This window comes from Ambystoma mexicanum, chromosome 2p (assembly GCF_040938575.1).
Source record: "Ambystoma mexicanum isolate Mex_15411 chromosome 2p, UKY_AmexF1_1, whole genome shotgun sequence".
Classification (NCBI taxonomy): domain Eukaryota; kingdom Metazoa; phylum Chordata; class Amphibia; order Caudata; family Ambystomatidae; genus Ambystoma; species Ambystoma mexicanum.
The window spans coordinates 1,418,058,561-1,418,070,873 of NC_090923.1; the positions used below are offsets into that span (position 1 = coordinate 1,418,058,561).

Here is a 12,313-nt window from a genome sequence, read left to right on the forward strand (position 1 = left end):
TTTTTTTTCGATACAACTCTTTGTTCTATCATTCTTGTTTTGACCGGTCTCTCAGTTTTCGCAAGTTATTTCAGACCACAGGGACATAATATTACATACATTTACAATACTTGTTTAGCAATTAGTAAAATGTTTTAAGTTTCCATTTATTCTTCTGGCCTAATTCACCTATATAGTTTTCATGGATTGTGCACACATTACACAATTACCACATGGGCAATTTCCTACTATTTGTGCAAGGACCCATGTGCTTTGTTATTTAGGGAATTGTGTCTTCATTTTTGCAGTGATTACGTTCAATAATCAGATCACAAGCACCAATGCTCTTCTTAAAGGCCAATAGTAGTTGTGGAAAATTCGATGCCCAAGTTTAATTGACTACATTTTTTTCTTGATGCTCGTCTTTATCTTGTAGGATAATTGTGTGTCTGTCATGCCACAAACTATTTTTTCAATGTGTTCTTTATTATTACTTCCTGCCTTCTTAGCATTTCTTTTTAGTGATTGTCTATTATTGCCTATGTAATCTGGCTATTATTCGTTCCGCTTCTTCTTTTCATATCTTTTTACTGCTACTTCTTCTTAATCATAAAAAATGACCAAAGGGCAAAATGTCTTTAACTTTTTGGGGATAATGTCTTGATCTGTGTAGAAAACAAATCCTATCTGTTTCCTTATGATAGGCTTTAACTTCAATTCCTATCCTTAGTGATATACAGTAGCAACTAGAAAGTTGAGATTGCCACCAATTATGCTAGAGGTGAACTGAAAATGACTATCTTGGGTATTTAACCATCCTGTGAGTTCTTCTGCCATTGCCTTCCCATATGATGACACAATGACATAAAGCAGCTATATATCAATACCTCAATCAAAGTAAGAATGTCAAAAGACGGAACAATTTCGGCAACTATCCACACATTCAATGGGCTCAAGCAAGGGTGCCCATTGGCTAAAACATTGTTTAATCTTTTCACCTCTGACTTCGAAAAGGAGATATACACCACTGAAACAAACCTGCCAAAGCTAAATGCAACGAGATTCCTCTGTTGCATGTATGCTGATGATATCGTGATATGCTCCCAAACACCAAGAGGTCTGCAGATTGCCTTGTCTAGGCTAGAAATATATATGAACGCAAATCACCTCAAAATAAACATCAATAAGTCGAAAGTGATGCAACTTGCATCGTTCCAGTTAAAAAAACAGCCCTAGCATCTCGATGGAAATGTTGTGCCAACGTCCAGGGAAAGCAAAAACAAAAATCCAACAACAAGACTGGATGGAGACAATTGAGGCGAAAGCAAAATACAAATTGAATTTGGACTGTAACCTTGACACTCATACAACCAACCGCCTCCCCCCATTCTTGGAACAGTTTCCCTCTCCCATGTGCAGAGCTACGTTCCTACGATTTAGGTTGAATCTCCTACCAACGAGAGAGGTTTTGGCTAAGAGGAAACGTTCACAAAATGTGTCACCGAATTGCCGTTTCTGCAAGCAAACAGAATTCGAAACACTGAAACATATCGTCATGATTTGCCCAGCGCTGAAAGAACAAAGGATGCTGTTCAGAACTGTGTTCATGAACCCAACTGCTCAATGCGAACCAAAAGAGAGATGGGAGAAACTTTTACATGGTGCTACAAAAAAGGAAACTTTTACTATTGTTCATTTTTTAAATGCGGTTTTAAAGGACAATGGACAATAATTCTCATCATTCCTTTTTAGAATGAAAGATGAAAGGTTTAATGATATAAACTAAATCATCTGGAGAAAAAAAAAAGATGACAATATCATCTATATATTGCTTCCTTAGGGTGATGTTCTTATGGTGTGGGCTAGTGTCTGCATAAATAATGTTCTAGTCAAAATAAATTAGCCATTGCTGTTCCTTCAATCTGTTGGTATAAGACTTCTTGAAACTGAAAAAGATTATGTGTACAAGTAATTTCTGTACACTACCATCATGCTATATAATAAAAGCCAGATTTATGCTTTTCCAAAGCCTTCATGCGCGTGCTTCACCTGTTGCCATTGCTAGAGGGAGCTGTGCCTTGCGCATACAACAATAAGACTTCAAGTTGCACAGAAGAGACTACCCGCTTTGCCTGTTATCACCGCTAGAGGGAGATGTTGCCTTATGCATACAATAATAAGACTCCAAGGACATCTTCCAGGTGAATAACATTTTTATTACAACACGTATAACATCCAGTTAGCCGCAGGAAAGGCCCAGGACAGGGGTACCACTCCAAAGTCGCTTGTTGTGGAATTTGATACTCTGCCAAGTCCTATCAATAGATGTCTCATTTTCTTAAAGTTTTCATTTTCCAATAAGTTAATTATATGTGTGGTATCTTTGATCTGTGATTTAATCGCAGGGCTATTTCTCTTCAGGAATGCAGCTACATATTGGCAAAATGGTTCTAGAATTTAAGAAACTCTAGGCAACATCGGAATATTCAGTTAAATAGATGAAAGTCAGGAATTGTTTATGAAGGAGGAGTAAGATGCATGAAGGGTATGACATTTTGCAAATTATTTTCTAGGGATTTTCCGAGATATATGATTTGTTTGTCACCCCATGCCGATGATACTATCAATTATACCTTACGGAAGGAGTAGTTCACATGTTTTAATACCATAACGTATCCACACAGTTCGTGACTGTGTTGGATAGTACGTTTCATCATGCCATAGAGTGCTTGGATGACAAAAGTGCCAGATGGCTGAGATAAATATGGATACTGATTTAAGTATATAACAAAATATATAGGCCCTTATTCACAGAGCATTTTCCAATGGGGGTTTTGCCATTATAACATACTTCTGTGAATTAGACCCCAAAGGCCTCACAAAGAGTACAAGGAAACCCTGACTGAAGGTGCATGCAACATTATTCATTATACATCATTCATTGTATTGTTTATATTATCCTCCTGAAAACAAATCCAGTTCTTTTGAGTGTATTGAATGGCAAGTGTAGATATTGCATAGCTGGAGATGGTTGACTGGGCATGTTCTGGGCATGCACTTGGCCCTGGGGTCTCTGCAGGTTCTGGATGGATACCATTTCAGATTTGAGCAGAATGCTGAGTGGAAACAGACAAACAGTTGATAGGACATCCCTACTGGGCTATAATAGTCCCTATAGAGAGCAGGGGAAGGATTTCATTGTGTGTACATGTTCGTGGTTTGACACAAAGGACATGTATCAAATGGCACCTATCACACAATCCAACGCTGCTGTTAAGTATTCTAATCCTATTACAGCTGGCACCCCCCTGTCCCCCCCAGTGTTTGAACAAGCCAGAATTTAACTTGCCGATCATAAGGTGAAGTAGCAGCACAGAAGTGCCCCCCTAAACTGTTCTTGGCAAAACCTTCCATGAATGGTCTTCGTTTTGGAATAGAAACAAGAGGTTTCTGTCTATCCCTGCCTGGTATAAAAGAATGAGTCAGTGAGAGGGTCTGAGGGTGGAGCGAGTGGGGAGGCTGTACATAAAAACACTGCATACATTATGAGAAACACATGGATGGTGATTGTCTCCCACTGTTCGACAAGGCGACCCAGGTGGACATGCGAGGACTTGAATCCAATCCGCATGCCCCTGCTCCATGGTGCACACTCTAACCTACCGCTTTTTGGTAAAAAGAAAGCGCAGATGGATCATGCACCACCGCCATTGGCTGTAGGCATGTGTAGAGTAGGGAAAACACAGAAAGTAGCAGCTGGTAATGAGGACTCCTAGCATCCTTATCCATGCTCTAATTCCTAATAATGTTTGTAGCTATACAGAAATATGATTCAGAAAAGCTTTAAGTCCAAGGGGCTCACAATCACATAAATTGTTCTTTTTGGTTATGAAAATTCTCTAGCAACTCTTATGCAGCCTGCCTCTGTGCATTTAAAATACCAACTTGCACCCGAGTAATACAATTTGATACCAAAACAAATTGACATAGTGTTGTATTGGGTCTAAAACTAAGATCTGGTTTTGTTATGGCTCAAATAGAAATCTCAAAGCCAGTGTTCTTCCTAACTACATGACAGGAACTGGGCTAGGTTGAAAACATTAATCTGAATCTGATTTTCATGGGCTGTGCTCTCAGTCTGAATATGTGCTCTTCAACCTCACTCTGATCAGCAGGAATGTGAATTCACCAGAATGCCATGGGGCATGGAAGTCACATCACATATCTGATGACATCACAGGGAGTGATGTCATATGATCTGTGACCCCGATGGTATCATGTGAAATAACATTGCATGACATTTAATCCCCATAGACATCCATCCCCTCAGGTGACTGGTGGGTGTAAACAAATTAAAAAAACAAGGGGGCTCTTGGGAGTCCCTCTTACGGACATTAATCCCGGTTATGAGAGCCTTAACCAGATTATTTAGCTCACTATCTTTCACAGAGGAGAAATATCCAAAACATATCAGTCTTTGTCCTGCCCTGGGGCAGTCCTGCAACGAAATTATAAGCAATTCTCCTCTGAACAAAAGTACCAACAGCAAACCCAGGCACGCGTTTCAGTCTGGTTGGACCTCAACAGTAGGGTGGAGCTTTGCCTCTCTACCAATAGTGAGCAAGGGGTCCACATCTGGATTCCCCATGTAAGTTAGGGTGAGACCCAAAGTTACTTAAATTATGCAAAAAACAAGGGGGATCCTGGGAGTCCATCTGCCAGACATTAATCCCAGGTATGAGAGTCTTACCCATATTCTTTAGCTCATTATCTTTCACAGAGGAGACATATCCAAAACATATCAGTCTTTGTCCTGCCCTGGGGCAGTCCAGCACCGAAATGCTAGGCAATTCTCCTCTGAACCAGAGTACCAACAGCAACCCCAGACACGTGTTTCAGTCTGGTTGGACATCATCAGTAGGATGGAGCTGTGCCTCTCTTAGAATAGTGAGCAAGGGTCCACGTCTGGGTTCCCCGAGTAACTTAGGAGATCTCTAGATCATATGGTATCTAGAACTTTGATAGTAGCAGATCTTATCTCTCAAATAGGATGGGGCCAATCCATTCAAACATTTAAAAACAAGGCATGCCACCTTAAATCTGATGCTCTCTTCCACTGCTAGCCAATGAAGTGCATGGCGAAATGGAAAAACATGGGCTAGTTTACCCAGCCGATAGACCAGAATGATGGCGGCATTCTGGGATTTTTGAAGCCTCTGAATTTGTTTAGCCGGAATGCCTACCAGCTGGCTGTTGCAAAAATCTAAGTGGGAATTGGCTAGAGCACCCACTACTGAAGCATGGTCTTCTGTTGGGATACATGGCAGAGCCTGCCGTAGGAGTCTATGCGAGCAACAGTCTGCTTGTACTTTGGCTGCTACCTGGCCTTCACTGCCAGGGTTATCCTCCCAAATGCAGCACAGGTTTTTAACCTTGGAAGCAAACCCCAATTTGGCACCCAGAAGGGTGAGGATTGGAAGTTCCTTAACAGCAGTGAGTAGATTTCTGGGTCCAAACAGCATAAGCTCTGTCTTGGATGCATTCAATTTGAGCTGATTACTAGCCATCCATTGGCTGACTTCCTCCAGGCAATGTTCAATCTTAGTAAAAGCTTTGTAAACATTTGCAATTATGATGAAGATTTGGGTATGGTCAGCATAGTAGTGGTAACTCATCCCATGGTACCTCAGAATCTCCATCAAAGGACGCAAGTAAAGATTGAAAAGTAAAGGTGACAGTGAGGACCCATGTGGGATTCCACATCCCATCTTAGTGGGGTCTGAGATGTAATCTCCCAACCTGATGTGTTGTTGATGGTTAGTCAAAAATGATTCAAACCACTTGATGACATGATCAGAGACCCTGCCCACTATTCTCAATCGGTCAAGTAGGATGTGATGGGTAACCGTATCAAAGGCTGCGGACAGGTCCAGTATCATCAACAGTGATAGCCCACCTCGGTCCGGGACCTCTAAAAGGTCATCCTGAAAAGTCAATAGAGCCGTCTCAGTTCCAAACTTTGGTCAAAAACCTGACTGAATGTTGTCCAGCAGTAGCTCTATTTCCACAAAATCCTGAAGTTGACAGGTAACCACCTCCTCGAGGATCTTTGCAGGTCAGGGGACTGCCGCAGTGGGTCGGTAGTTCTGGAGAATCTACGGGTCCAGGGTAGGTTTTTTAATAATGGGGTCAAAATAGTGTGTTTTAAGTCTTTGGGGCACTATGCCTTGATTCAAGAATGTATTGATGAACTCAGTCATAAATTGTGTTATTTCCAGGGACAGGCATTTTGCTGCATAAGCAGGAAAAGAAAATAAGGGATCATTAGCGGGTTTCAACATTTTGACTAACGAATGTACATAATTCTCAAATATCTGATGAAAATCAAAAGGGACCAGTGAGTTGAAGGTCTGAAACTGTATTGATCCCACTAGCGACTGATCATTCATCTGTTTTAGCGGATTCCGGACAGAGGTCTGAACTTTAGCTCCAATATACATTTTAATGTGTTCAATTTCCTCCTTAAAAAAGTGTTCAAAAGATTAGCCTGTGTCAGAGAGGGTTTAATAGTAGAAATCTTACAGCTAAGTTGACAAAATTTAGAGACAATGGTGAATAGTTCTCTAGGTTTATTACTTGCTGCCATTATTTCTTTATGAAGGAAATCTTTTTTTGCTTTCAAAATGGCTTCTTTATAGCAGGTCAGAGCATTTCTTGCCCTGCAAGCTCTCTCTGAAGTTTTATTCTCTTGCCATTTTCTGACATGTTAGACTAACCAGTTTACGTAGAGGTGTTGAGTTTTGAGTAAACCAGGGTTTAGATATCCTCTTCTACTTCAGTTTTGGGGGAGCAGTCTTGGAACAGATTGCATCCAGAATCAATTCCCCTGTGGTGAGGAATTCCTCTCTTGGTAATAGGACGTCAATGGAAGCAAGTGATTCCTTGACTTCAAAACCAGGAATTGTATCCAGGTCTTTGATTTTCATGGCAAAAACGGGGGATCTGCTTTTAGTATCAGCCTTTTCTCCCCTAGATGAGGTCAGGGTAATGAATTGTGCAGAATGATCAGTAATCAGACCAATAGATTGGTAATTCTTTTGTCAGAGAGACATGGTTGCGTCTTACTAAGAGTACATCCAAACAGTGACCTTTTACATGGGATGGTTGAGTCCCTAATGGGCATAGCCCATGATTGTCTAAGAGTTCCCGACGTTCTTTTGAGTCTGGTCTTGTGGGGTCATCTAATCAAATATTCCAGTCTCCCATGAGTAGTAAATCTTTACATTTGCTCCCTGAGATTGTTAAAAAGGAGTCAAGGTTCTCCAGGAATTCTCTACAATGCCCAGGAGGTCTGTATCCCAGTACTATGTGAATAGCGGTCCTTGTGGATAATGTAAGCATTATCTCTCCCACCTGAGATTCATCAACCCATTCAAGTGTATTCAGGTGTGAAATTTATGGTGTAGCCTTATGGAAGACTGCAATGCCCCCTCCCCTCTTACCCACACGATTTATACATTTAATATGATAATCCTCTGGGACTAGTTCAAGAAAGGAGCCCTGAGAGACATCCGCTAGGCAAGTTTCAGTGATCATGAGCAGATCTAGGTCATGCTCCTCGATAAGCTCAGCTATTTCTCTTTCTGTGGCACAGGCCGATCTGTCATTAATTAGGGCTGCCTTCATTCTGGAGGTGTCGGTCTCACTAACAACTGACTATATTTTCAATGTGGGTGTGAAGATGCCCAAGTTCCTGATTTTATTTAACGTCCGCAGTGAGAAGTCAACATGGTTGTTGTCCAGCTCCTTCGCGGAGAGTGCATTATACATACAGCCACCCATGGAAATGATTTCTCAAGTACCTTACTCAATTATTAATAGAAATCATAGAAAGTATGCGTTCTTTATTCCAGCCCCAAACCTGCATCGTCCTCTGCCGACCAGGCTGAAAACAGGCTAAAACAGGCTTTGCGTCAGCGCTTTGCGCTGACGCGGGCCAGTTAAAGCCTGTGGCGCTGCCCGACACGTCACACGGGCACGCCTCACAGGATGTGTCGGGAAATGTAGGATTAGGCAGACAGCAAAGTGCTACAATCGGCTTCAAATACAACTCATGTTCAATCAGGAAAGGATTGAAAGCGATTGTTTGCAATAAAAATCTAAGTAAGGATCAGTGCACTTAAACAGTCACACACCTCAAGATACGATAACAATGAAATCCCCAAAATGCTAAGATTGCTGAAATGGATAGATGCTAGAGATTGACGTGAGTTTTAAATCTGCTTCACATAAAAACATGTTATGACAGGGCTAGACCGTGCAGAATCAATATAGACTAGGAGCACTGCCGTGAATATGCAACTACAGCCTTATGTGTCCATTTACTGCCATTTTACGCCAATTATAGCTGCATGTTATGTTTAGTAATCATATACCAAAAATATTACTGAGTACCTGATTTGCAGCAAGGGATCTAACCCTGTTATTACTAAGTACCTGAATTGCAGCAGAAGGGATCTAACCCTGTGAATTTTTGTCCATTTTGGGATTTGACCCAGCTACTTATTTTTTACAACAGGTTCAATTGACCAGGACCGGGAGTGCGCGCCTCACCCACCTTGTTTTATATACCAAAAAAAGGCCCACATTCCCAGATGCTGCCATATTGCAGCATGCCAAATGTCGTCTCTATTTGAGATACTGACATCTTATGTCTGTTATAACATTACAGCCTAGTTACAGTCCACATATTTGAGTTACAGCTTTACATATCCAGTTGCTTGTATTATATGCCAAGTCTATCCTCATATATCCAGTAATGCCACCCGATGTCATTTAATGTCTCATAGACCTTGTATGGTCTCCATATATAAGGGGGAGCATCACATGCCTATTTGCTGCCATCATATATGAAGCGCAGCCTCAAATGGCCCACTCATTGTGCCTCATTATAAATTGGCCGGTGCGGAATTAACGTGGTGGCTACAAGTTGGCTGGTGAGGTGCCTGAATTACCTCAAGCTCTGAGCAGGAGGTATTTCAGGCTCCTTACCAGCAGAAATCCCCCATGGAGTCCATTGGGAGTCCATGGAATGGGGATTTACATGCAACACCGGCACTCACAATTCAGCGGTAATACCGCCAGGCCGAGTGCCGGTATCAGTATTTCAGTGTGGTGGTATCCTGGAGGATTTTCCGCCCGGATACCAGCAAACTTGTAATGAGCCCCAATGTCTTTTGTGCATGGTAAAAGGTACCATATGTACAGGATTCCATCATGTGCAGGCTCAGCCTCAAATGATCCGTAAGCACCCAGTGCATCCTTACATGCGTGGTATATTTTCCATGGGTTATACACAACCTCAAATGCCCTAAAAAGGACAATGAATGCCTCATGCAAATGGTATGTCACTATGTGTAATGCCCATTTGCTGCAGTCAAATGCCAAATGCAGTCTCAAATACCAACAAAACATCGCTTAGTACCTCATAATAAAATAAATAATTTAAATGTATATCACGCCACCCTTACGGAGCTGTATGGGTATTGAACCCATGCCGCTTAGGTTGGTTTGTTGCCAAGACAAGCATGTTGCCTCTGAACTATCCTCCTACATGGCATCTTTACCACCGGGATTCTGATTAGCCACATCTGATTAGCCACATTAGCAACTATGATTAGCCATATAAGCATGTGGCTAATCAGATGTTTTGGCCAATCGCTCCCATGATCCCTCACATTTTACTATGCTGTAATAAGGTTGATGGGAGCTGTCATTCAAAACATCAGGAGAGGCAAAGGTGGCAGAGCTCTGCAATAGGTGATGCATGGCCTCATATGTCCATTTGCTGCCATAATATGCCACGCATGGCCTGAAATGCCCCAAAAACACCAGTTTATGAGAGAGTTTTGGAGGCCACGGCAGATACGAGAGGAAGGGAGATAAAAAGGCAGGTCTACAGTCAAGGGCGACCACGCATATAGATTAAATTGGGCGAGAGAAAAGATGAGAAAAAGACTGATGCAGCAGGGAAGAGTGAAGATGTGAGTAGACAAGAGCAAGAGAGAGAAGCTAATGGGGGAAGGGAGGGGCAAATGTGTGCAGAAAATGAAAGAGCGAGATCGAGAGAAAAGCAAAAAGACATTTGAGAGGATCAGTGGAGAGTGCAGAATGCTGAGCAGAAGGGTAGGGTCGAAAGAAAACATGGAGGAAGGGAGTGTTCCCTCATTCCTTCCAACAGGCTATTGCAAGCATTTGAAAAATCTGAAATCAGGTTTACGTCTTACTTAACGAATATGAAGTCATAAAATATGATAAGTTATTCATAACGCGCGTAATATCCAGGGGTTTCTAAGTGCGGATCCAGGGAATCGAACCTGCATCGCTCTGTGTTGTCTTGCTTCCAAGGCGAGAACGTTGCCGCTGAGCTGTCCTCCCAGTTTGATGCCAGGCACATGGCAGTCGCAAGCTATTTGGCAGCTATACAGTTGTATGAGGACATCGACTAGGCTCGTGACTGAGATAGGTTGCTGTATCTCAATGCAGGGGCATGAGAACACTAACACAGGAAAACCTCTCTGGCTAACACAGCCAAATAGCCACATTTTTCCTGCCACATCCTGAAAAATGTGCCCAGTGCTCCTGGCACAAAGTAGGCCCTTTTCACAAAACTGTAACACAAGATGATTTGTGCCCATGTTTAACAAAGAGATACAGGAGAGGTGTGTCCCTCCAGACGCATATCTGTGCATATGCAAAATAGGTGTGTCTGGGAGAGTGTCAGTGGATGTATAATGCAATGAGAGTGGCAACAGGGTGTACAACGATTCCCAAAAAAAACAAAAAACCTTTTGCTGTAGCAATTTGCCCTTGTACCAACCTAGAGTAACTCAGATTTATGAGATATGCAAATGAGTGGGGAACAAGTTCAACTTTTTAAACATTTTTCCCTGATAGTGGCTATCTTTCCCCAAAGTTTGATATGATACAGAAAACAATGTAAAACATTTTTTAACTTTTCTTCTCCCTGTGTAATTTTTGAATTTCTGCAGTCTGTTCTTTTTTATTTTTGATAAAAATCAGGTATTTTTGCACATCGTGGGGTGGGTCCAAGTTGCGTGGGCCACATGTGTGACCCACGGGAGGATAGCTCAGCAGCAACGTGCGCGTCTTGGAAGCAAGACGACACGAAGCAATACAGGTTCGATCCCCGGGTCCGCGCAGTTAGAAACCTGTGGGTATTTAAGCGCATTATACGTAACTAGGACAAACAAAAAACAGTTATGCAACTAAGAAAACAAACAATTCCTGTAACAGTGCCTCGATGCCCACGGGCTGTGTGAGCACTTTACAAATGTAAAATAAATAAATAAAAAAAAATTCTCTGGAAGTTGGGATCCTTGTGAAAATTGAGGGTCTTGGGCTTTACAATGTGCTCTTTCTGTACTTTTCACCCACAAGTGGAATTCTTTGTGACTCCTTACTGGAAGGCATGCGTTAAGCATTTTATCTGTCAACTTGTGGAACCTGGTAAAAATTGGCACAACAGTTATTTTTGATCTGGTGGCAAAAATCTTCTAAAATAGGCAGCAACTAAATCGGAATGTAAACGCATTAGACTTTGAGGACCTCAACGACCCTCGCAGATTTTAGGATGCAGACCGATGGCTGAGTATACTTTTTGCTTGTCAACTATGATGGGGCCTGGATAAAACGCTCTACAGTTCTAACAAGATCAAAATCTGAATTACAGATGGATGTCAAATGTATTGGATGCTGGGCACTGGTTTTTAACCTGTACCTTCATTGAGTCTCTAATTCTTTTATCTTCGTGTTCTCTGTAGGTGAGAGGCCTGTGTGGAACCTACAACTGGAATCAGAACGACGACTTCACGACACCTGAGGGCGACATCGAGACCAGCGTGGCCGCCTTCGCCAACAAATTCAAGACAAACAGCGAGTGCCCCGATACCGGCTCCTTCACCTTTGACCCTTGTGGAACCTATACCCAGCGCCGGGACTTTGCCGAGGGGGCGTGCACGGTACTCCAGAGCACCCTATTTCAGGTATGCAAAAACACGGGTGTCAGTGAGTTTTTTAAAAACCCAAATCCTTTTATTTGAACACTGTACATTAAACAAAGCTTGCAGTCAAATTTAGAAAAGTGAAAGATTTCAAAGGTATCTGAGGACCTACTTACTAAATAAAAACTCATGAACACATTAATCTAAAGTCTGTTTCTTCTGTACTTATTGTTTTAATGTCATTCTACATCAAGAATGAAAACAATCTATAACACTGTTCATCTTTTTGACCAAGGAATAAACAGAGCAGA

At 41.9% G+C, this 12,313-nt stretch overlaps 1 protein-coding gene across 1 annotated transcript in view; it reads left to right on the forward strand.

Annotated features, from left to right (window-relative positions):
• Positions 1–12,313, forward strand: part of LOC138567897 (SCO-spondin-like) — a 1,036,222-nt gene that overhangs the window by 194,364 nt on the left and 829,545 nt on the right. Inside the window, exon 15 of the mRNA XM_069646396.1 lies at positions 11,823–12,044. Within this exon, the coding sequence (XP_069502497.1) occupies positions 11,823–12,044 (222 nt within the window). The remainder of the gene's footprint in view (positions 1–11,822; positions 12,045–12,313) is intronic.